Raw genomic sequence first — 25,969 nt, 5'->3', positions numbered from 1 at the left:
CACTGAGGATTACAAGCAGGTCCACAGAGTGCAGCAGTCTCAGGAAATTCAGACTATGCTTGGATCAGGGAAAGAAAGATGTATTTTTTGTTACAAGCATCCAAATCACTTAGTCAACCAAAACTGAAAGATGCTGTTTATAAGCAAAGCAAAAGAAGTCTAGGTGAAAAAGATGTATTTATATTAAATATATTGTGGTAAAAGAGGTATTTATGTTAAAAGGTAGAACCAGTGGGAGATCAAGTGGGAATAAATTGGGAAGGAGAAAGTGTTTCTAAGCCTCTGAGACTTTTTAGGAAACCTTTCCAAAGAAAGGCATCAGGCCTCTTTCAGTGTGCAAGAGGTAAAGTTGAGGAAAAGACTGCACAGGGACTGCCAGAGTGAGGATGTGGAATTTACCAATATGGTAAGGAAGGCGTTGGAAAGAGATGATCATTGCTGTTCTCAGTTTGTTACATGCCATTTTCACTGGGTTTTATTATTCCCATGTTTCAGGGTTTCTGCCAAAAGGAATGCAGAACTTCGCTTCAGGTTCAGTTTGTTCCTGGGATTTTTTTCTTTCCTTTACCAGTTAGCATTGGATGGACACACACCAAAATTAGCTTGAGGCAAGATGGAGCTCTCCACTTGTGCTTTTAGAAGAAGAAAAAAATGTTTCGAGTGCCCAGCTCATTCTCACACCCAAAAATTGTCCCAGAGTCAGACCTAACGTCAGAGAGGAACTGGGCTGGGCCCTTCCTTCTCTGTAATGCAGAGGGTGGGTGACATCATTTGACATGGATCCATGACCTTGGCAACATACCTGCTGTCTCTTGCCTTTTTGCAATGACACATTGTGCTTGGAGGCTTTTAAGTCCTTTATATTTCAAGTGTTTTTTTGACTTTGAACTGATGGGGATGCCCATGAAGGGCTGTAGTTGAGAAAGACCCTGAACAGAGCTTTTTGGGAGCTTTTTCAGACCTGCAGTTACTGCCTGGGGACAATGTATGAGGTGACCATGGTGATCTGTTTTGGAGATCTGTGCTCCAGGGTAAGTGGTTCCCAGGACTGGTGTGTGGTGACTTATTTCCATCAGAACCTTTTCCTTCCGTAGTTACTTGGTAACCCAAAGGAAATTCCTGCTGCAGGCATTGCCTAACCAGGAGCACTTTGTGTTTGAGAATGGAAGGGATAAGTCATAGTAATTTTTTCCCCCTCTGATTTACTAGCAGCTCAAGAAGATGACAAATGAAACAGTTTTAGACAGGAAACTGTCAGAGTCTAGTGCAGTGTGTAACTGTGCAGGTTTGCATTGGAGATGAAAAAATATTCCCCTACATGCTCCAGTGGTGTGACTGATCCAGAGCACTTCTCAGTCATGGATCCAGCTGTGCACCCATGCTGGATAACCACAGTTTTCTTGGAGGCCTGGGCTTGGACCAGTTGTCCCTGGAGTGGCTGTGTTCCAGACCATGACAGCAGCTTTCGGCAGGTGTTTCTGGGACACTGAACATGGCTCAGCAAACAAGTCAAGACCTCCTCATGTGGCTACAGGATGAAAGGGGTCATTTAGACCAACCCAGGGCTTCAGCAAATACAAGGGAAGATTTTGTAGTGAGAAGGGTTATCCCATGGCATTTACACAAGCATTTGCCAGAGCAAGAACAAGAGAACCCTTCTTGTAAAGTTGCCAGCACCACCCATACAGGAGAAGGGTCTGTAGGAAGCTGACATCCAGTGCTTGGCTAGAGCAGCTACCCCTGCACAGCATCACCCAAAGCCAGCTCCCAGTTGTGACAATGCCCAAAGAAAATTTCCAGCCCTGACCATGCCCTATGCCTGACTGCTGTTGGTTTTGGGAGCATGTAGGTTGCTCAAATGCTTAGAGCAACTGAGTGATGGGGCTACAACTCAGCTATGTTATGTGTGGGGGTGGGCAAAGAGAGGAGAATGTCCTCTTTCCTGTGTCACAGGCTGAGGGAAGCAGGGTTGCCCAGAGCATCTGTGGCTCTCTCTATTGCTGAGCCTGTGCTTCTTGCTATGGCCATGGCCACAGTGGTTTTTGCCTTGGCCAGCTGTCAATACCTGGTCTGGGTCCTGCTTCTGACTGCAGGCAGCTGGAGAAATGTCCAGAGAGCTCCAATGCCCTGGGTCTGGTCATTGAGGGGACAGAATTGGGCTCCCGCCTCTGGGGGGAAGAGGTCTGAGCACTCCACCGAGGGATGGAGCAGGGGTCCTGACCCTGAGGGGATGTGGTCTGAGCTCCACCACAGGGCAGGGTGCTCCTGCCTCTTAGGGGACACAGTCTGAGCACTCCACCGAGGGTCTGTGGGTTCTGGCTTTGAGGGGTCAAGGTGTGAGCCCCATCAGAGAGGTCCTGCCTACTGTTTCTGCAGAGCAGGGGTATCCTGTCTCTGAGGGGACATGATCTGAGCCCCCCTAACTAAGGGACAGAATGAGAGTTCTGCCTCAGAGGACGTAGTCTGAACCCCTGCTTCAGAGAAAGGGAGTCCTGCCACTAAGGGAGTGACGATCCGGTCACTGAGGGGATGCTGTGCCCCGCATCAAGGGACCGGGGGTGCTGTTACAGAGGGATAGAGGAGATCCTGTCTCTGGAGGACGAGGTCCGAGCCCGCCCTCGAGGGGCCGCTCTCCCGTCCCTGAGGGGCCGCGGCTCTCCCGCCTCGGCCTCTCCCTCAGCGCCATCTCGCGGGGGCCGCCGTGCCCGTCCCGCTCCGCTCCCCTCGGCCCGGCCGGGCCCGGGTGCGGCCGGGAGCCGGCGCCGAGCTCCGGCTGGGGCTGGGGCGGAGGAGAACGAGGAGCGAGGACGGCCCAGCCCGTGTGTGGGACCTGTCAGACTGCTGACGGGCTCCAGGGGGAACATTTCCTGCAGCTGCCGCCCTCCCTGACAAGGCTGAGCATCAATCCCCTCCCACTGCTGTGCCTGAAAGATGCTTTGGCCAACACCAGACTGCCCCAAGCCCTGTCCTGCCTGGCCTGGAATACTTCCACAGATGGGGCAGCCACAGAGTCTCTTGGCAATCTGTGCCAGGGACTCCCCACCCTCTGTCTTGGCCTTAATGCAGCTCCGGCGATCATTTCCAGCCTTGCCAGAGGTCCAGAAGCAGAGACTGCCTTGGGGCAGTGGTGACTGACCCTCAGGGATTTGGGGACAGGTATATGACAAGCTCTGAGGGGGATAAGATATTATAGAATCATTTAGGTGGAAAATGACTTTTAAAAAGTTCAACCATTAACCTGGCACTGCCAAGTCCCCAGTTAAACCACGTTCCTAAGTGCCACATTTACATGTCTTTTGAATGCCTCCAAGTCTGCGAATCCTTCACTTCCCTGGGCAGTTTGTTGCAATGCTTTACCACCCTTTTCATGAAGACATTTTTCCTAGTATCCAACTTAAACCTATGCTGGCACAACTTGAGACCATTTCTTCTTGTTTGGTCTCTTGTTACTTGGGAGAAGATATTGACCGTACCTGGCTACAGACTTCTGCCAGGGAGTTGTAGAGGATGATAAGATCCCCTCTGAACCTCCTTTTCTCCAGGCTGAGCCCTCCAGCTCCCTCAGCCACTCCTCACAGGACTTGTTCTCCAGCCCCTTCCTCAGTTTCATTGCCCTTCTTTGGACTTGCTCCAGCACCTCAGTGTCTTTCATGCCATGAGGTGCCCGAAACTGAGCACAGAATTTGGGGTAGAGTCTCCCCAGTGCTTACTGTACAGGGCCATGGACAAACAATGCTGTCTGTTGCCTGAAGTGAGCTGGAGACCCTTACCAGGGGTTTCTGTGGGGTCCAGGATACCAAGGTGTGCATGAGGAAACACCCTGGGCTCCTTGAGCTCTTGTAGTGAGGGAAACTGAACCCAAACTGAGCTAGTTAACGAGTGATTAATATTCTGAAGTTGAAGGAGATACTTAAATGAGCTGTAAAGATACATCACTGCAACAGGAATACAACATGGAAACCATGAAATATAGGATTTTGGCAGCTGGTGTGAAGGGAAGATTCATGATCTAAGGGAATAGTTTTGAGTTTTCCCATCCTCACAGCAAAATAGGATTTTGACCATAATTTTCTGGACCACTGGGAGCTCCGTGGGGATTCCGGGCTGCGTTCAGCAGAGGGCAGTGGTTGGTTTGATCACTACTTGGCTGGCAACGTCATTCCTCTTAAACAACTGCCATGCTATTTGCTGAAATCATTCTGCTGCAGAATATCCAAAAAGCTGTAGAAAAGGATGGTGCAAGCAGATCCTCCCTGCCTTGCATCAGTGTAATGCAGAGGTAATGGTAGGTCACTGAAGTCTCTTGGGGAAATTCAGCAAACTTCCTTCTTTCCATCCTGTATGACTTTACAAATCTAAAAGCGGGTTTCCAAGGAAGAAGATTACTTGACCCTGTCTAAATCTTTAGATTTACTGCTTTTTTTCTTTTTTGAGAAGTTTGGTATTTTGTTATCCAAAAGTACTTAATTAAAATAAATAAAAAGAAAGCTTAAACCTGCTATATGTGTTTATAAAATATCCCTAAACAGTAACTGTACCAGTGATGTTCATATGAGTGAAGGATACAACACAGTATCTTGTCGTTGGGGCATCCTGTTCCCGTGGGAAGGGAAGAGATGTGGGAAAAAGGAAAGATTCCTTCAACACAGGGATACCAGCCACCTGGACCAAGCAACGTGTCCTATGTGGTCCTAGGAAAGTTACTTAAACACAGCAAAATTGGTGTGGAGGTGCTCTGAGCTGCTCCAGAAAACCGGAGAAGGGGATGCTGGAGGACAACTCCTGTGATGGTCTCCCTGTGGATGCTGCCTTGGCAGATGCTGCTGCAGGAGGGAAGACAAGGCTGGGGATTCCTGACCAGTTGCTGTGTACAGGGCTGGTGGCACCTGACATGATATTGAACTTATTGGTGCAGAGCAGCCTTGGGGTTGCTGGAGTAGCCCAGTTTTAGGATCCCACTTCTGTGCAGGAAGAGCTGGGTTCCGGTTCACTGGATGCACTGGTGTGAGTGAGGATGGGTGAGAGGAGAGGGGAGGGATAACTGTAACACGGGTATAAGTGCAGAGCAGTGCTTGTGAAGAATTGGAGACTGGGAGCACTGGAAGTGAAGTTCAAAAATAAAATCAAGCACTTAGCCATGGTTTGCCTGCTCACCCTGGAGCTCTTTATCCCCCTGTGTGCCTGAAATAGTCCTATGCCCCTCCCCACACAGGTGTATGGGGGTTTTAAAAGTGAAGCCTAGATCAAAATGCTGTTCAGGAAAAATTAACTGTACATGTTAATCAAAATCAATATATTCTATCAGTTCCAGCTGGGAAGGGCTGTGACAGCATTGAAAGATGAAAGGAGTTGGGCCAAATGGAGCATCTGTTCTGGTACAATACCCAGGACAGTTATAACACCAATTCTACCTGGTGATGAGCATCCTCTGGTTCTGTTGCAGGCAAAAGGGATGAAACTTCACAGCATAAAGCCCAAGTCTAAAATGAACTGATGGGATATTTACGCCTGTGTCCCAGCAGCTTTATCGTTTCTCCAGTTGCTGAGGAAAGTCCTCAGGCAGGCTGTTTCTTGTGATTTTTTTATGCACTGTGAGCTGGACAAAGAGGATCCCCTGGAAAGCTATTAGAACATATTTAATCTGTGAAAGATTTTTGCTGATGGCAGGGAAAAAAATTGTACCTTGCCACATTCGGGAAAGAAATTTTGTCCTTGAGGGGAACTGGAGAGAGAATGAAGGGCTCTCCTTCCCCACTGAAGTTGCATTATAAAGCTCCCTCCCACACAAAAATTATCTTGTGGTTTTGACCTGCTCATGTCATCTGCTGGTGCCTGTGCTGCTGTCTGCTCTCCCACTATAAACACTCCTGACTAACCCCTTTAGGACACCCTTGGGTGTGGCATAGATAAACTCCTGACATCTTTCATTAGAACCTGAATGCAGAGACTGTGCCTTAATTTCCTTCTTGCTTTCAATCCACACCTCCTCAATGTACCTGTGTCCTGCCTCTCATCTCCCTGGGTCTCTTCAGGGTCTGTGCCTTCATGGTGAGTGTCTGTGAATCCTCTCCCCAGTCACATTGAATAATTTCTTTCTCTCACCACATGCACACGCAAACACATTGTTGCACAAACTTTTCCCTTTTGGATTTATTCTGAATTTGTTTTCCTGATTTTTCAGGTGTTTATGTCCTCAGGCAGGGGATTTTGCAAAGTCCCCAACTGCACCATGTCTCTGGAACTACAAATGAGAAGGACTTCCAGGAACAGCCTGGAACAGACACTCGACACTCCTCTGAAATACTCCCTGGCTGCTAGTGGATGCTGAATTGGGATCTGGGTGATGCCTTATCTGCATCACATTGCAGGAATTTGAGGGTATATTAAACAATGTGCAGGCCCCTGCTGCCTGCCACAGACCAAAGAACTTCCCTGCAACTGTCTCTGCCAGCTCCTTGCACTGTTTATCCATCACACAGTTACTACTGCAAGCACACTCTCCACATTTGCCACCCTTACCTGCACAGCTATGTTCTGTGCAGGTATCCTACCCTCCTCTGTGCATCCCTCCCGTGGGATTCTGCTGCTCCCTCACTCAGCACTGCTGACAAATAACCCTTCAGGATACTCATGGCAGAACCAATTGATTTTTCTTGCCTCACAGCATCTTGCAGCACAAACAGCTGCACTATCGTTCATGAAATTTAAGTTACAAATGACACATCCACGTCCCTTGTACTGGCAACTGCTGCTGTTGGTATTAGACATGGCAGCTGTAGAAACAACATACAGAGAACCACCTTCTACCCACTCCTCCAAAATATCTGGGCTTGGGAGGGCTTCACACTTGGCTGCCAAGTGCAGAGTACATGGGCTCTGCTGGGCAGGTCTAGACAGATAGTGTGGTGGCTGAAAGGTAGTGAAAAATGTTAAGGATGCTCATTGATACTGGCAGATCTGGAGCTTTGGGTGGTGGGTATGGAAGCACTGTACTCCTGTGTCCTGGAACATCAACTGTGTTCCTCTGGTGGGGTGATACAAACACCATCAACTGGTGTTTGTATCATCCCAATTCTGCCCCAGCGCGAAGAAGGGGTTTCACCTGCTTTAAATCAACTGGCAGACTAACTCCCCTCTGTTCCACATTCCCATCTTTCTCTCATGCCTGGACCTGGAAAAGGCAGCTGAAACATCTGAAGAAGCTCAGCAAATAACCACCAGAAAGCCTGACCCTGAAAACATGCCTCATAGGAAAAGACAGAGTAATTTAATTTTTTTTTGGAATGCAGGAAGAGAGGGTTGTTTACAAATACCTTTGCTGGGAAGAAAAAGATCTGGCATCTCAGGGTGTAGTTAGTTGTTAGACAAAGAGCAAATATCTATGGCTTTGGAATGTAACACTGCAAAGACAAAGAAAGAGATGTATCTTCTCTAAACCTTAAAGAAATTAGAGCAGAATTGCAGCCTTTCTGAAAAAGGGCCTCCAGTTTAGATGGGTTGATGCTGGGATGACTGGGAGAGGCTTTCTCACCTCCATTAGGCAATCAGTCCTGCTTAGAAGTCCTGCTAGCTTCCAAGTCCTTTTAGCCTTGAGAAACAGCCAAGTCGTGCCTGTTTTGATATTCCATGGGTTAATACACCCTACAGTGACTTACTGAAATCTCTGCAGGTCAGGTGCACTATTAGCAGTTGCAGAACTGTTAGGATTGTATGGATAAACCATCCAATTGTTTGCTTTAATTATGACAATACAGATCTGTTTGCTTTATGCAATGTTTGTCATAAGATGAATCATGGTTACCAAAATTATCGTGTAGATGATTCTGTGTATAATAGCAGGCCAAGAGGTTAGAGGAGGAAGAGTTTCCGGGTTGGGTAGGAGGCACAAAGTAAAGCTACCAGATAAACAAGCCATAACTTCTATCAAGAACCTATCAACAGATTCCCACCACATGCTCTGCAAATGGGCAGCTGTGCAGAGAAGTCTGTTTGAACTGGCGTCTTGAATGCACCGTGTTTTCTAAGCAATGAGGGCAGGGTGGCATTTCCAACTCTAAATACAATCAATCAAGAGAGGCTTTCCCTGGGAAGAGAGGATTTGGGCAGTCTCCAAGCTATCCAGAACATCAAGGGGTTGGATACTGGGCTTTGGTTTAAGCTCCTGTCTAATGAACTTCAGGAATGAATTTATAAGGATCCTTCTCTGGAGAGATGCTGACTGTGGGATCAAAGGACAGATGAGCCAATGGCTGGGCTCTGGCCCAAGGCTTTTGTGCCATGCCCTACTCCCATATGGACTTCCCCTGGGCAAGTCTCTTGGGGGAATCTGTTTAACTGATTGGCAGCAATTTCCACTTTTCTCCATCTGTAGAGACAAACGAGCACTTCTAGGCCTGTTTTAGAGTCCTCTTTTGGAGGAGATGGAAGCAAAACTGCTCTAAACAAAAACCTTTGCTACTATTTTATTCCTGAGTACTTGAACCACATAGATGGAAATTTGTTTGGTTGCTTTAAGGTCATGTCAGGTCTTATTAAAGTCAACTGAGAAATTAAAGAGAAGCCAAGGGCTCTCCTGCGAGGCCTTCAAGACACCCCCAAGAATGCTTCTTTTGGGACTGGAGTTCAGACTAGTCCTTGCTCTTTGACTTCTCCTACTGAGAAGATCACAGGTGATGTGCTTGGACGAGATATGTTTGGATCAGTGTCCTTGGCAGATGGCATGTGACTCTTGGGGATGGTCGTGTGCAGGTCGAGGAGTTAGGTTCAATGACCCTTGTGGGTCACTTCCAACTCAGGGTATTCTCTGATTCCATTATTTTACTTACCTATTCATTGGGATGGCAGAAGCTCCTCTCTGTGAGCTTTCCCTGAGAGTGCTGTGGGGTAATCAAGTACTTTCTCCTCCATGTAAACTCAGCTTTATTTCATCTGACAGGCTCTTTCTTGTTGCATAGCAGCTGGAAAGAAGAACCTCAGTACTGAGCTGGGCTGTTAGCTCTGCATAGAGCCGTGAAGAAAAAGCAAAATCTCTTGTGTTAGAACTCAGACCCATACCTCCATACCTCAATTAATCTGATCTCTGACGCTGTAGTGAAGAATAATGAAGGACAGTTTCAAGAGCTAAGACCTTGATATCCTGCCAGCATTGGCTGTTTATAAGAGCACTTAGATAAACTCGCATCTCTGTCAGGGAAGTTTGGGTGCTTTTTGATGCATTTGAAGAAGGAATCAGAAAGATGGGAAGTGTGTGAGTCATCATCCCATGACGTTATTTAAAAAATGTGTAGATGTGACACTTAGGGACATAGTGGTGGCCTTGATATAGCTGGAGGAAGGGTTGGATTTGATGATCTTATAGGTCCTTTCCAACCAAATGATCCTATGATTCTATGGTTGCAGTGGTTGTTCTCCATGGCATCCCCATTATGCCCCAATAGCCAAACAAGGCCCACCACAAAGCACTGAAATACTATAGTGAAGCGATTGATTATTTCTTGTTCTAGTAGACATGCTGCAATCCCAGCCTGCGCTGCCCAGGATGCCCTGCAGAGCATGGGACACGTGCTGTGATGTCACATTTCAGGTGGCACCATCTATCATAACCCTCACCCAGTACTTCCCATGACAAACCTGCTTGTCATGTAGCCAGCATTTACAATGGATGCTGATATGAGTCCATGGGCACCCACACCATACGAGATCCCCTCCTGCATACCCAACAACCTCTTCCTAAGGATGTAGGGATAAAGACCTTCTTCCTCTTTCCCAGCACACAGGAGGTTGTCCTGTCTTCTACTGCAAGACCACAAAAGCTCAGATGAATGTGGGGAGATCACCCTTGTCCCTTTCCTGGGCCTCACCATGGAAAGGCAATAAAGTGCTCTGCTTTAAATCTTTTTCTTCCTAAAATGGGAGTCTTCCAGCTCTGATCCAAGTACTGGCACCCTCCCCAGAGCTCCTGTTTTGGGACTAATTGTGTCCAGAAGGGGAAAAGCAAGCCACCCCTCACTAGTTTTCCTATGTCATCCTTTGTGGGGTATCATGTCCCTGTTTTCCGTTGTTCTACCTTCCTCATCCTTGTTCTTACTAGCCCTGCCCTTCATGGAACTCAGCTTGTTGTTTAACCTGTTGGGTCCGTCTCGTTCCTTTCCTCCTTTATTCACTTTGTGGCTTGGGTTCCTCAGCAATGTCTTCCTCATATTCCTCTGTTCCAGAACTGCTGTGGCGATCTGACCTATCTTCTCCTAAATCCTTGCCCAGAGCCACTCCTGACCTTACACCTGGAAGACAGGTACAGAAGAGACATAGTGACCTGTGCTCATATTCCAAACATGGTGATTCCACTTTCCTCAGCCTTTCTGCCCACAAAGCCCACACCTGCTAACAGGGCTTACTAATGCTGATTAGCTTGACTAATGAGACTCTTGTGCACACATCTTAGAGAGACCAAACCCCAGAGGGACCCGGAAGGAAGAAATTGCCCTTGCACTTGGCTGTGTTGTTTCCTCTTGGCAGTTATCAAGAGATTGTGGAGGGAGGGCAGAGCTTGCTCAGAGTCCAGGAGGAAGCTAGGCTGGCAGATAACCCCGTGTGTGAGGTCAGGAGCTTATTTTCTGGTGCAGAATTGGAGCTATTCAGCTTTGATGGGACCTGATATGTTTGCAGTGTGACTGAGGGTTGGCAATTGTGCAGCTTTGCCTTGCTACATGTTTCTGGTCTGTAAAAGGAAAAACCTTGCAAAGACAGAAGTGCTTTGAATCGTGGGCTGTTCTGGATACAATGCAGGTGAGACACACAGCAGGGAGAGAAAGACACAAGTGTTTCTGAGTACTCATCCACTGGCATGTCAACAGACTACAGATACCTGTGTTTTGTGACTCAAGCTCATGGTTAGCAGAGATTTTGTGTTCCAGGAATGACCGAGATCCCAAGAAATATGAGAGATTTTTCACCATCATTCTTTGCTGGCCTCTGGGCAGATGGTAGAAGATGATATTTCCAATTCACTTTATAGGATTTTAGATGCACAAGAGAAGCACAGCACATCAAAGAGGAATGAATGCTATAATTCCCTGAAAGGTTGGGGCTTTTTACAGAGCTCTTTATTGCTGTTTAGCTCTTTAGGGAATGCATTCTGTCTGCCACAGGCTCAGTGGTGGTAGTATGACATGCAATGCTCATCCATCCCGATTACTATTTCAGCCTCTAGGGAATGATCCAGATCCTCAAAGACTGCTAAGTACTGGATTGAATTTGAAATCATTGGGAAATTGACATCTAAATCTTTAAATACTCTGCATAAAGGACTGCCCTGCAAAAGCTGACTTGTGTGTGCTTTACCTTGGCAGTCTTTGCATGTATTTAGTGATGCATGGAATCACTCACATTGTCCTTGGAATCGTCCCTATTTTGTTGTGTGTGGCTGTTCTCATTAGAGAAAGGGCAGGTTGGAGTAGGAACAGGACAATTCCAATCCCTGTTGGTGATCAATAAGGGGCAACGCAAGGAGATACCCTGAGCAGAGGGATGGTGCGGATCAGGGGGTTAAACACCTCGCTCCAGTCTCCAGAAACACAGAGAACTGAGGGATGCTTCAGCAGCAATGGGAACTGGCAGGTAGAAGGTGCCCCTCCAAGTCATGCTGTTTGGAGAGATATTTCTGATGATACCTGAGTTTTTGGTTCTGGTTTTCAACTTTGTGCCCTGAGCACAAATGGGTGATTTTAAATAGGACAGAAGTTTTGCAAGTACTGCACCCTGAGGAAAAGTGAGATGTGTAAACAGTATGGATTAAATAGAAAGTTCAAATAGTCATGAAAAAGTAGGCTAGTTTGTAAAAAAACCCGATCTCTTTCCAATTTTCAGAGACTGTGTGCTTGATAAGGGATCAGACCCTGTTTTGGAGCTAGTATAAAATGATGAAGAACCACTGAAAGCTCTGGATAAGGCAACAGGAATTAAAAATGAAGAGAATTATCCAGTCTCAGGAGACTATTATGGGGAATGAATAATACACTGCCAGTAAGGAGAATTCAGACTACCACAAGTGAAGTTTACAGTAGACAGACAGAGCTTTGACTGAGATGCTGTTTAGGAACTTAAAAAAACTAAGCAAATCATCTTAGAGATTTTATACTGACCTCAAATGAACAACAGAACTGAGAAAGATGTTAAGACATTTCTGTATATGGCAAAAATACTTTGATAGCAAGAGAACAGGAGGTGTGAATCTGTGGGTTGTTGGAACAAAGAAGCTAAAATAAGCTATGCACAGGGCCTGGACATTTCCTTCTATTTCTCTAAGTAGCCTTGGCAAAATGGTGCAGCTCTAGATATGTGATACACATTTTCATTACAAACAGCTTGGGAGGCATGGAAAGATCTGAGCATGTGTGGTGAGTTGGTGGGCTTGAGTAATCGGGAGTTTGCAGGAAAGTGCAGACCTACGAGGCACAAAATTACTTTCTCCAGAGGAGGGACTGGTGGAAAATGGTGGCAGAAATGTGAAGTGGCCAGCCTGGCTGAGAAGTCAGAACCTGATCCATGAGTGCTGATGCATCATTTGACAGATGTTGGCTGTGAGGTGTCTGTCTCCGTGATTTACAGGAATAAGGAAATGGATGAGGCAGAAGGAAACCATGGTACAGTTGGGCCTTGGGAAGTGAAACCATAACCAGGACAACAGTCTTACCACCCATGGGATAGTGCCATAGTGTTGGTGGCCCTCATCACCACCTCCTGGAGAGAAAATCCTCTTCAAAGGAATAGAGGTCCCAGCAGAAGGGCACTGACCGAGCCACATTGCTTGGGAAAGAACTCATGTGCCTGGCAATGGCAATTACTGGCAATTACAGACTCCACTGTCTGGAACAGGTACTGGAACACCCAGTTCCCTGTATTGCAGTGATATTGATGGTTCAAATTTTATACTCATTGCATTGGTCAGGGAAAGAGGTCAGGTGAAACATATGTGTTGCAAGAGGCAAACTCTTGCCAAAGCCTGTTGCAAGAGGCAGTTTGAGGCATTGTTTATGTTGTATTGCTGAGGAATGGAGATGGCTGTACCACAGTCAGATCTCAGGGAAGCAGAGTACTCCAAGATGCTCTAGCTTGGACCAATGCCTGCTCTTCTGACAGGTGACAGCAGTGAGTGCTAGGAAAAGCTGATCACTAGACTTGATGAATTCATAGTAGCCTTCCAGATGGAGTGGCCATAGATGTGAGTGAGGAAATGTGGAGCAACAACAATTATTGCTGTTGGTACCACAGGTTTTGCAGTTCCCCTACAATATTTTTTTTTTTTTTTTGCATTTGCATTAGCATTGTTTCATTGATATAATGTCATTTAAAACATTCCCCTGCCATTAGGGCTAGAATTTTGCAGCATCCTTTGCCTCTTTAGGCCTTTATGAGCCTTTAAACATGGCTCTTTAGAACATCCTAGTGAGTTTGTCCTGGGGTGAATTTCAACATATCTGCCTGAGATGCATTCTTTTTCTGTGCTTGGAGTATTGGCTTTTGAGTGACTGAGTGGATGGACTTCTGGGATAATTAGGACAGCAATCCCTGATGTTACAACATGCTAGGAAGAAAAACCAAACCAGAGTAGTATAGCATCATAGTCTGGTTCTGGTTTTCATCTTGGCTGTTCCTCAGGGAGACAGAGCAGAGTTTGCTGGGACTCATGCTAATTTTCATAGATTTTTGTATACTCATGATGCAATTCAGGGAATTTAGTGATCTAAATACAGAATGGAACATAATCTCTCCCCAACATAGACAATGTGTATGAAAATATATACATTTACATGCATTTTTTCTTGTAGCCAAGAGGAGACTTCACTACTTGACTTTATCTCTTCCCTGAGAAGGTTCAGATTTTTCAGGAACAAATGAATAATCACTAGTGACATGTGGGTTAAATTCTTTCCCATTTCATTGGCATCTAAAATCTTTGTAGTGGATAGCTGTAGAAACATCCCTCTTGTCCTTTATTCTTAAGCATATGCTCAAAGCACAAAAATCTTTAATTACAAACCAGAGCTATCCTGCTTTCTAAGTCATCCTAGAAGTGTTGCATTATGATGACAAACATGAAAAGAAAACCACAGTAAAGAGTTTGTTGCTAGCAAAATGTCTGTATTAAAATACAAAGAAAACTTCCCTGCTGGGAACAGTAATTAATAGACTCTATTTTGTATGGTACTAACAGCATTGTAGGTTCCATTTCCAAACAGACCACAATGTTCTTGAGGAATAAATTCCACCACTGTCAGTCCGAATCTCAGTCTAAAACACAGAGTTCAAAAACTATAGTATTGTGCATCCTATCAATATTCCAGCCTCATGGTACTGGCTTACTGCAATGTGTCTCACCAGATGTGGGTTATATCTGGACACTGCTTGGTGATGGCAAGCTCAGAGGGCTTCCTATTGTGTTTGAGAAGGCGATGATTGCATTGGAACCCTTGGAGTTCTTGTTCATACCCAGGGTGTCTGCATTAGTTTGCTCTGGCTCGGCTTTCCTGAAGATGTTTTTCATGGTTGACTGGAAGTTATTGGTGACAAAGCAATAGACAATGGGGTCCATGCAGCTATTGAGGCTACTCAGAGTCACTGTCACGTGGTAGACAAGGAGGCTGATGTTGTGGGGCATGTCTGGGTTGATGGAGATTGCAACCTGTAGTACGTGGAAAGGAGTGAAGCAGATCATGAAGATGATGAGGACGGTGATAAGGAGCTGCACAGCCCTCATTCTCCTCTCCCGACTCTGGTGCATGAGGCTGGGTTTGGACAGAGCACACATAATCCTGGTGGTGAAGAAGATGATTATGATGAGGGGGAAGAAGTACTCGCAGACCATCAGGACCAGGATCTTGGAGAGGCAGCACTTGGCAAACCTAATTGCCATGGCCAGGATGGAAAAAGTCACCACAGTGGCAAAGATCCAAATGAAGATGCAGATCCCCTTGGCACAGGTGGGATTCCTCCATTTACGTGAGGCTTCTACCTGCACTATTGCCAGATAACGATCAACGCAGATACATGTCAAGAAGAGGATGCTGCAGTACATGTTGACAAAGTAGGCAAAGATGTGGACCAAGGGACAAATCTTGCAATCCCCTGCACTGTAGAACATGATGATCCGGACAGGAAAGGAAAAGCCCACCAGGAGATCAGTTACGATCAAGTTGATGGTGTAAATAACAGAGGTGGTTTTTGTCTTGGTACGGAAGCAGAAGACATAGAGCGCCAAGCTGTTCAGTACAACACCCACCAGGAAAATGATGGCATTGACTACCATCAGGACAATCCACAGGCTATAAAAATCTCTGAACAGTTGTTCATCTGAGTGGATGAACTTGGAGAAAAAGTTGATATTGGAGTTAGGTTGCTCAGTGGAATTGATAGAGTCAAGGGCTGGAAGTTGGGTGGAGGAGGTTGGCATGGTCACTAACTTGCAGCAGTCTGGAAGAAAAGAAACAGACGTATAGTGATAAATATGTCATTTATTTATAAGCATTCCTTAGGGCTCAAAATCTTGTCACTTAAAAACATTTTAACCAACATATTTGAACATCCTGAGTAGTAGTTCCCTATCTACCAATTTGGGATTACAAATAATCACAAGGAAAATACCTGGATTTATAATTAATGTCTTCCAGTGGTTCTAGATGCATGTTTTTGTGGTGGTGCAGAACTGTTTTATTAGGTTTTTATAAGAAGTTTATGTTATGGTTCATTTCACTGTATCCCCAATTCTGTATCCCTTTTGTGTTGTCTGTATAATAAGGTGTTTTGTGTCAGTCCTCCCACTCCTCGCCTGACTTGTAACATCCCCTCTGCCCCAACCCCCCTCTCTGGGGCAGCTTGTCTATCACTTTGAGGAGCCCTCCGAGGTTGCGAAATCTCAGGGAGAGGGCTTCAGGTGATGGGCCCCCTGGGGGGAATTCCTTTAGCTTTGGATTTTAGTGGTCCGAGGCTTGGGGGTGGGCACACCTTGTTACCCCCTGAATCCCCTGATTTGTTGTCTTGTTGTATCCTCCCTGGAACCCCTCCCCCACTTATGAGGGGTAGGAGGGAGATTCAAACCCTCTCAGCCTCTCAGCCGCTCAGCTCTCGCCCAGGGCTCTCTCTCTGCTCCTCAGCTCTTGATCTAATAAACATCTTTTAACCTGATAAGCTGAGAGCCAGCCTTTTCTCTTTTGCTGCCGTGCTGTCACGACACTATTGGTCTAGCTGCTGAGAAGCCGACCAGCAGGTAAATAGCCTGCCTGCCCATCCGAACTGGAAACATCTGTGGCTGTGTTGACCCAAGCTAGCCGGAGGTCATTTCCCGCCCGGTGCGGGTACAGAACCAGACACATGTTTTAGGGAAGACACACACTCCCTACTTCAAGTTTCTCTTCCTCTTCCTTGTACAAAATGATTTTAAAGCCAGAAGGCCTTTGCATAACCATAACTCCAGCATTTGATTCCTAAAAGGTCATATCCCTTGTCTTGGACAGGTGATCCCATTAGAGAGCTGCACGCAGCAGTGTTTTCAGGAGCTCTGAGAGTTCCCTGAAATCAAAGAAAGACTGAATTTTCTGAGAGAGCAGAAGCATCTCCTAGATGTTGCGTGGCATCTCCTAGAGATCTGCATTCACAGCAACAGCAGCCGGAAGATTTCAAGTTAAGAGCGTCAGCCACTAGTCCTGCCAGGGTTTGACAGTTTAATTTGCAAATCATTCCTGACTTATACACTATTTTAAACTGATTTGTATATTAAAAAGAAAAAAAAAGTCCCAATATATACAGAGACTTGGCTGGTTTCAATAAAAATAAATGGTTGAAAAATGTCTGGAATACCTCAAAGTGGCTGGGCAGGGCTTTGAGGTTAAAAAAATCAGCTTGGATCAGCAGAGAATGGTGCTGAGAGGGTTGATTTATGAGGGTTTGAAATCCCTGCTACCAATGAGCCAAATGCAGAAGGACTGGGAGACAAGGAACTGCAAACATCTCTCAGTGCTCACAGAACTGCAGTGTGCCTGGGCTGGATGTCCCAGTGTGGAATTGCTGAGGGAGTCTGGATGTACAGCTCCCCCAAGCACACCCCAACCTCTGGCATCTTTTTTTCCCCCTCCTCTAATCCTTTTTGCTGCTTATGGGGATCAGGAGGATGGACCAAAGGTGCTCTATCACCTGTGAGATACTTCAAGCTGTTGGTGGCTGTTTATAAAGTGGAGAAGGTAGCTACTTAGGACAAAAGTGAAAAGTGGATCCTGAGGAGAGTCCCTTCTGGCCAAAATAAAACATTTTTCAGGGACAGTACTAACTGGGTCCAGAGAGCACCACAGCAGCTCTGAGCCTGCCTCATAAGTGCCAAAGCCTTCTTCTGCCTGTCCACCATGTCTCTCTGCATACAACACTCCTAATGTGTCTCACCAGTGTTTGGCCAATAGTCAACATTCAAGATCAAGAGTCCTCATGGGATGTTACAGCCTAGTTGCGATTACTCTGCTTGGTTCATTCAATCCAGGTGAGAGTGAAGCAGAATATTTGTTGAGAAAAAGTGGAGATTAGGACTGAGAATTTAGAAGATCGGGTGTAACATTCTTGGAGAAGTGACTTTGCCATCATGATCGATCTTGGGTTTGTTGGCCTGGAATATGGGGATTGCTCTAGTTTCTTCTTGCCTCTCAGTCTGTGGAAGTGTTTTGAAGGAAAAAAGCTGGTTTTTAACGTCCTTGAGCTCAGAAGGCTATATGCAGTAAAATGGAAATTTGGGGTTTTTTTAGGTAGCCACTGAAGCCCAAGGAGTTGAATTGTCCATTGGAATGGCTGGTGCTCAGAGATGAAGCCCTCCTGAGATCCAACCCAGTGCCAGAATACACTGCAGGGCTGAAAGTCTGAAGTCTGGGGTCAGGCCACCTGTAATGCCCCAAAGAACTGCTGGGCAAATAGGAACAATGCTAGTTTTTGTCCCCTTTTACATCTAGGCCATCTCCAGCAGAAACCAGACATTGGAACGTCATCTGTTTTGGGAATGACCAGATTACCACACCCTGCACTGAGCTCTGATGGCAGCCAAAATAACACACATGACATTTTGTATGGGTCTGACTGAGCCTGCAGACTCCTGAGGGAGAGTCTTGTCTCTTTATATTTTGCGCCAAGCACGCTGTCAGAGAAAAACAGGAAAATCTGGCCCCAAAATAGGCTGAAGGTAGTGGAGTTGCAAAGTCTGGCACCCATGAAAAATGCAATGGGAGTATGCAGAATCCTGGCCCATTTTCTACTGATTTCCTTAAATTCTCACCATCTTCTCTGTTTGTTTACTTCACTCTTTAATTATGAAAACAAACTGAAATGAGCAGATGCCTGGATCTGCTCCCAGCTTTCTCTTTGCAGATGCTATCAAGATGAGCACTGTGGAAGCCAAGGAAAAAAAGCAAGACTTTGATGTCCCTGGAGTGCAGTGTCAGCTTGTATACCTGTGTTCAGACACATACCTGAGCAAGGGGAGAAGACAAAATCACCCATCCCATCCCTTTCACCCATCCCATCCCTTAGCTTGCACTAAACTCTTTTGAATTGCACATGCATTTGTCTTCTCTTTGTAATTCCATGGCACTGGCTGTTTGCTCTGATTTTGCATCTTGTTAGTAGCTTGCCTCCTCTGGGAGACTTCTCTTCAGTCTGAGATCCCTTATCACAAGCGCCTGATACTCATCTTATTTTGGTTTTCTTGTCTCAATGAAATGAGCAAATCCAAATGCATTCAAATGTTCCTCATCCTCACAATGTCTTTGAGGAATGTACAGCATGTTACATCCCAATAGAAAATTAAAATAATCAGCATATACAAAGTCCTGGCTTACATAATCACCTTTCCCACTGAGCCCCATGTGCAAGGAAAGAAACTCCAGATATTGTCAACTGCTGAAAAACATCAGGTAACATTGTGTTTGCCAAAGTGAATATGCAAAGAAGTGCTGCATTAGAGCTTTCCCAGTCCATTGCTGCCCTATCTGAACTCAAAATCTAAACAACTACATGAAAGAAGTCCTGGCAAATTTAATTAATCCTGAAGATTTCCTCCCTGACAGTTTGTGGAAAAGCTGCCTCTTGGGCTGTGGTGGGAAAAATCTTCTTCTAATCAAATTGTTACTGATGGATGTTTGGGTGAATGGCCTCTTCCTTTCTTTGTGGGTCTGCTCGCATCTCATGGCTTATAAGCAGAAAGGATGGAGAGCTGAACTAGCAATGCAACAGAATTCCTCTGAGTGCTTTTAATGAGATGGAGCTGGATCAAACCCCCACTTTACAGCTGCTAAGGATTTTTCCATTGTGGGACTCCAAGCCCATGAGAAAGGTACATTGCCCCATTTTGTAACACAGAAAGGTAGCTTGACCTTGCAAAGCTAAACACTTCCAAAGATTTTGAATTTTTCCCCTCTCCAAGTCCAAATATTATCTCAACCAGGTCTCTTTCTCTACCATCAGACATATTCATGCAGGTGTTAAAGCGAGTCAGTTCACTTACCCATCACCATGATGTGGTGGCTCATGGAAGTCAGTGAGGGGCATGGCTAAATTAATGAGAAGTTTTGCAGCCTCTGCAAACCTTTGTTTTGCTGTGTTTTGAACTATTTATTGCTCATGGCTATGTCATGAGCTCATGCAGAGCTGCAAGAACCATCTTTACTTACAGAACAAATAGACTTTGGGTTAACCCCCTTCCTAAAATCTTCAAAGAGCTTGGAGCTTAGCCTGCTTCATACCGAGCTGAGCTCTCAGCCCTCCAGATTTCCATGCAGTCCCTGTTTGTTGGAGCTGACAGTCTGCAAAGCCCAAGATGGGTAAACACGCATCCTTCTGAGCGCTGTCTGACTGTGCCAGTTGGCCTGTGCTGTTATATTATACCTCTCAGGCTGGATTTTGTCTGTCTGGCTGGGAGACTGTGGGTAGCATTTCCTTAAAAGTACAGCAGGCATCTGGGTAGAAATGGGATAATGGGAGGGACAGAGAATGGAAGTTGACCTGCTTTCTCTCGTTCTGATAAAGGTCCCTGCTCAGCACTGGGAGAGGGGGACTTGCTCTGAAGTATTTTCTCATTGTTGTGTGATGCAACCAGCTCCATCATTCTTGGGCCAAATAGGAAACAGATGGTCACTGTGCTGAAAACAGGTCCTGCAGCGTCTTCCCTCACTCACTCACCGGCATCACACTTGTTAACTTAGCATGGGCAGCTCAGTGCTATGTCTGCTCCAGGAGGAGATCCTTGACCATCCCATGGTCCACTTCACCCAGTTCTGTGCTTGGTGACAGCCTTTACCCTGACCTTGCTGAAATTAACGGGGTTCACTTCCTTAGCCCAGGGGACTTTTGGATCTGACTCAGCAATTCAAGTAATGGGATACAAAAGAAAAGGCAAGTCAAACAACTGAGCATTGTCCTAACTGCATGCCAAAAGGATAATTTATTGGTGTGCAGAAAGGATCTCTGTGTGCAGATCCAGAGAACACCAGAGCCACACACTGGGATCGGAAAGTTGAAAAGGATGTTAACAAGCACAAGTGTAATTTAGTATAAACAGCTTCAACTTTTCTCATCTCCCTGTCCTGAACTGGAACATCTGATATGGCAACCTGGCTCCTCTATCATCCTCCCTGTTCCCCTCACCCTGTCCAGCCTGCTGGTGTTATTCTGCTGCCTGGGGTGGCAGCAGTGCGTGTTTAGCTTTTCAGCCTTCCCGTGTTTAAAGTTCCCTTGGTGATTTATCATCATATTTATAAATGAAGGGTTAAACTCACTCTCTTTTAATTTAAATTGTACGATTCTCCTTCTGGCAAGCTCTCACTCAGCTCTGGCTCAAACTGGCCAAATATGGTGTTTTTGTGCATGTCGACCTTGCCCTATGTGTGGTAGAGCTTGTTCTGTGTGTTTTGTGCTCAGCCTGGGGAGGGTGGGTTTGCTGACAGGGGGAACAGAGAGAGAAAGGGAATGAATCCATCTGCTGAAAGGAAAAAGCTGGTGCCCATCTGGCCCTTGGACTGTGAGAAGAGAGATAATTCTGGGGGAGACAGATCCTACTCTGAAGTAGAAATGGGGCTATTCTCAGGGTAGGTAAGATCCCATTTTTGTGGGCATCAGTTCTCTGGTCTCACTTGATTCCTGGGCATTGAGGTGTCCTTTAAGCCTCCAGGTCTGAGTGTGGCCAGGACAAGTGTGTGAAACACTCACCTTCTGGGGATTTGCAATTGGAAATAGCAAAATCTAGAGCAGAGCTGGATAATTCCTTCCCTTCCAATACCATGGACATAAAAGGGACTTTGGAGACACAAACCACATAGTTTTATGAGTGTCAGATTAAATGACACCTGATTTCTTGCAGTCTCATGTCTCACAGTGGCTTACAGGGCTGGGGGAATGCTTTGCCCTGCTTGAGATGCTTATTATAACTTTTTCCCATGTGGACACTTGGCTGCCTTAATGAGCACTCACATTCCAGCTCTTCCCTTGGCTCCGACACTTGTTTGACTTTCTCCTTTCTTTGCTGCCTAATTTCCTGAAAATTGAGGTGATCTTTCCCTTCTGCCAAATTCTAGTTGAAATTAGGCAGCAGAATGAAAAACATTAGGAGGACAGAGGAAATCTGAGCTGACAACCACACAAACAAGCACTGAGAATGATTCTTGTTTCTTCTAATGTGAACCTGCAAGGCATTTGTTAACACTCTCCACTACACATCCTTTCATTTAGATCTTATTCCCTGAAAATTCGCAATTGCTCTGAAACACAGCAAACAGGGCTGGACGGTTTATCTGAAAAAAAGAGTATTGCCGCCTTCTTGTTGTTTTCCTGAAAATAAATAACTTGAGATTTATGCCAAACCATTGGAGAACCAGCCTGACTGGGACAGATGATAGCTAATTGCTGGGTGTATTCAGCCATGGTCTGCTTGCCCATGTGTCATAGAGTGTGATGGCCACCAATTCCTGCTTTGTCTCGTGGTTTGAATGGTCACGTATTGAATTACAGCTTTTGTCTAGAATCACAGAATATCCTGAGTTGGAGGGGACCCACAAAGATCATAGAGTCCAACTCCTGCCCCTGCACAGGACCATCCCGAAGAGTGTTACATGTGCCCAAGAGAGTCGTCCAAAGCCTTGAGCTCTGTCAGGCTTGGTGCAGTGACTTGGGGAGCCTGTTCCAGAGCCCAGCCACTCTCTTTGTGAAGAACCTTTTCCTAATATCCAATCTAAGCCTACCTGGACACCACTCCAGGCCATTGCCTCAGGTTCTGTCATGGGTCACCACAGAAAAGAGAGCTGTGCCTGCTCCTCCTCTCACAAAGAAATTGCAACTTCGATGAGGTCTCCCTTCAGTGTCCTCCAGGCTGAACAGACCAAGTGACCTCACCTGCTCCTCATACAGCTTTCTCTCAAGGCCAAGAGTGATTAACCCCACCACACTGACTTTTGAATATCTAATGTTGGCCATGAGAATCAGATTTCCCATCTGGCAAGAGGGAAAACTTATATGTCCAGTCTCAGGCACAGGGGTAATCCTTCAAGACCTGTAAGCGATCACAGACTGAGGATGTGTGGAGGCTGATGCAATGCTGGTCGTTGAACTGTTGTTGTTGATATGGTGTTGAGCTGTTTGACTCCTGCCTGAGATGCCCAGTTTGTCTCTGTGTGCTCCTTCATCTCCAAGGCCCTGCTGTGGATGGGCAATGGATATTGCTCTGTGTTGTGATCTGTGTGATCCGCCCTCCACACTGAGTTCAACTCTGTGCGTACACATGGGTGGATCCTGTGCTCTCCCTGGGCCCAAGGCCAAAATCACATCCTTTGAAGGTGAGGGACCCACATCCCTAGCTCATTTTGGGACAAGAAATAGTCTGTGGGTGCCCAAGAAATGATTTAGTCCAGCAGGTCACCCTAGGCCATGAGGGATCACTGCCAGTAAAACAAAGGAGTGCACAATTCTCCAAAGTGCATTCCTCTTCTCCCCGGAGCAAAGTGACCCAGATGGGACTGATGCCACTTGGCTTAGACCAAAGCCAACTCTCTGCATCCAAGCTTGAACCTGCTGCTTAAAACCAGGTGACGGATCACAGTCCTGGATACCCCAGAGACAATCTGTTTAAAACTTGGAAAGGTCTGCATGGTTCCCCCTCAGCCCTTGTCCTGAGCATGCATGAAAAAAATGAAATGAAGCTCCCAGAGATACACAGAGGATGAAATTCACATACTGGCAGATTTCTCATGAATTTATACCTCCTCTACGGCCATTTGCAGCAGCAATGCCTCAGCCTTTGAAAAAAAGAGCCCAGATGTGCATGTGCAAGCAAAAAGAGAAGTAGGATTGCACGTTGCCTCTCCAGACCTACAAATACCCACCCAAGAGTGGTGGGCACCTAGAGGTCCCCCAGCACATCTCTGATGAGGCTTGCTAGTACTGGTCACCTATAATAAAGGTAATAATAAAGGGGGTTTGCTTCTATTTGCTCCTTTATACCACACTGTGTAGAAAAGTCCCTCCTGAAACATTTGGATATCTACAATGCCTAATCAATACCTCTGTACCTTTCCTGACCCTCTTCTCTGTTATCAGATCTTGGCTTTGGAATGGCAGAAATAAGTGTCTTAGTGAATGCTCTATCGATCATGCTGCTAGCATGTAAAAGACCAATATCTCATACCCTGTCAGGGCTTGTGCCGAGTGCCCTCTGTCACAAGGGAGTATGGAGTGACATCTCTGCAGTAGGTGCTGTGTGTTTCCAGCTCAGTTACTTTCAGAGAAATCAGAGCATGACTTCCTGAGCGTATCCCTCTCTGTCCCTTGTGGACCATTATATGTAAGGGGAAAACACGTATTTTTGGGTGATTTTTTCCCAAGATGATTAACATTTTTTTAAAAAAAGTTACATCTTAAACAAAACATATAGATTTGGACTCTCATGAGTCCAGCCAGTAAAGATGGATTTGAGCCTGTCGTCTTGGGAGGTTGTAACAGTAAAAAAGAAATGTGTTCAATTTATAGGGATTACAGTAATCCATTGAGCGTTTCCAGGGTGCCTGAGACAAAGTGCTAGAAATGTCAGTTTGGAATAAAAGCTGTTGTGGCTCTGTGCAAGGAGAACCTTGCAGTGAAAATTACCATATAGGCACATGCAGGAACTTCACAGGCAAGTGCAAGAACAATATCTGGCCTGTGTAATGCTGATTGGTTTTAAGAAGGAAATATTTTAATTGCAAATTTAGCACACTCTGAGCACTTTCTCCTCTTTCTGCCTTCAGCTGCCTGCTTGCTCTATCCTTTGGTAAGAAGCTGAGAAGGGCAGTAAAAGAAGAACAACAGCAGAGTTCTACTATTGGGGAAGTACCTAGGCTCCTGCACAGCCAGGGAATGAAGGACTGGTGAAACAATGCCCACACTCCAGGGGACACAGGGCACCAGTGCAGATAGGGATGAAGGGGCAATGTGGAGGGGTCAGGTGTATCAGCTCTGCCTCCCAGTACTCACTCCAAGCTTGCTACTCTCTTGGCTGCAGGGAGAAACAGAGGCATGGAGCCGTGTGTGGTCTTGGCCTGGGGTATGCAGTGAGGTGGGAGACCCAGTTAGGGAGCAGAGAGTTTTTGAGGCATCCCAGGATAGACAACCATGTCTTAACCCTTTGGGAGACTGTTTTCTGTTGTTTTCTTAGGAAGGCACATATGACAGTGTTATGCAGACCCCACAGTGCCTTCAGGGTTCTGCAAATTTTGGATTCACCAGGTCAACCTGGAAAAACTCAGTTTGTTGGTGAGGGTGTTGCTGTGAAAGCAGGGAACATTTCTGAAAGGGTCTGCTAAAGACCTTGGAACGGGTCTGCTTTCTCCTTCTACTGACCCAAAAAGTGGGTTCAGAGAGGGAAGACAGCACCTTTCCTAGAGCTGAGCTTGCACCCTGCTGCATAGCCAAACAGGCAAAACATCCCCACTCACAGCTGAGCCCATTCCAGGCAGTGCACCGTCTCCTCCTGGCTTTCAAAACCTTCTTGAATGCATTTCACCAAAATTTACACCTGGGAGTACATATGTACAAACTACATCACCCCCCTCTTCACAGTCACAGTACTGCTCAAGAGCTGTCACAGTACTTTTCAAGAAGGGAAAGCCTGCAACTTTGCACACTTCCTGTAACCCTCCATCTCCTTGAAGAACAACCAAATATCCTTACACTGCACCAAATCGCAAGAGCAAAGAAAGTCACAAGGAGAAGCTCCTTGTAGCCCCTCCTAGCTGCTAGCACAGCCTGGCTTTTTGAGTCAGTTGCTTCCCAAAGGATTTCCACACCTGCTGCATGGACAGAGCCAGAGACTTCCTGAGCTGCACATCCACGTGTTCAGTGCAGGACCCTTTCCACTCCCACCCCTGCAATAGCCAGGACTTGGAGTCCAATATCCAGCAAATCCTTCCAGGCCCCCACTGTCTCTGATCCCATGCTCCCCCTCTTTGTCTCTGACCAATATCCCAAAGCATTCCCTGCAATGGTCCCTGCAGTGTACGCCTGCATGACGGACTGACTTACCTCTGTCCCGATCTCCCTTCTATGTTAGAGGAGCTGCTGGTAAGAAGGTTTCTTTGTGGACCTGGCTGCTATCAGCCCAGGAAAGAGACATCTGTTCCTATGAGCAGAACAACTGGAGTGACTACAGAATATGAAGAAATGCCTAATCTCTCTCCCTCTCTCCCCCCTTCTCTTCTAAATATAGCCTTGCAACTAATGGGAAAAAATATACACTACCCAAAAAAAAAAAAAAAAAAATTTCCACTTGTCTGTAGTGAATTTCTCCCCAAACATCTGGCTCCTTGCCCTAAAGCTCTCTGAAATTTATGAAGTGCTGTAAATGCTGAAGAGGGCTCCAGCCGTACTCACAGTGCTAATGCCTGAACATCTCTAGTAAACTAAAACTGATGTTGCTGCCCCCAGG

At 46.1% G+C, this 25,969-nt stretch overlaps 1 protein-coding gene across 1 annotated transcript; it reads right to left on the bottom strand.

Annotated features, from left to right (window-relative positions):
• Positions 1–14,279: 14,279 nt before the first annotated feature.
• On the bottom strand, positions 14,280–25,674 carry GPR20 (G protein-coupled receptor 20). Its single transcript, XM_040063088.1, has 2 exons — positions 25,567–25,674; positions 14,280–15,468 (listed from the first exon to the last, which is right to left on the bottom strand). The coding sequence occupies exon 2, from the start codon at positions 15,446–15,448 to the stop codon at positions 14,387–14,389; it is 1,062 nt and encodes a 353-aa protein (XP_039919022.1). The 5' UTR covers positions 15,449–15,468; positions 25,567–25,674; the 3' UTR covers positions 14,280–14,386.
• Positions 25,675–25,969: the final 295 nt, after the last annotated feature.

Source organism: Hirundo rustica, chromosome 1 (assembly GCF_015227805.2).
Source record: "Hirundo rustica isolate bHirRus1 chromosome 1, bHirRus1.pri.v3, whole genome shotgun sequence".
NCBI lineage: Eukaryota > Metazoa > Chordata > Aves > Passeriformes > Hirundinidae > Hirundo > Hirundo rustica.
Note: the sequence above shows the minus strand (reverse complement) of the source record. Positions and strands in the feature narration are given on the sequence as shown.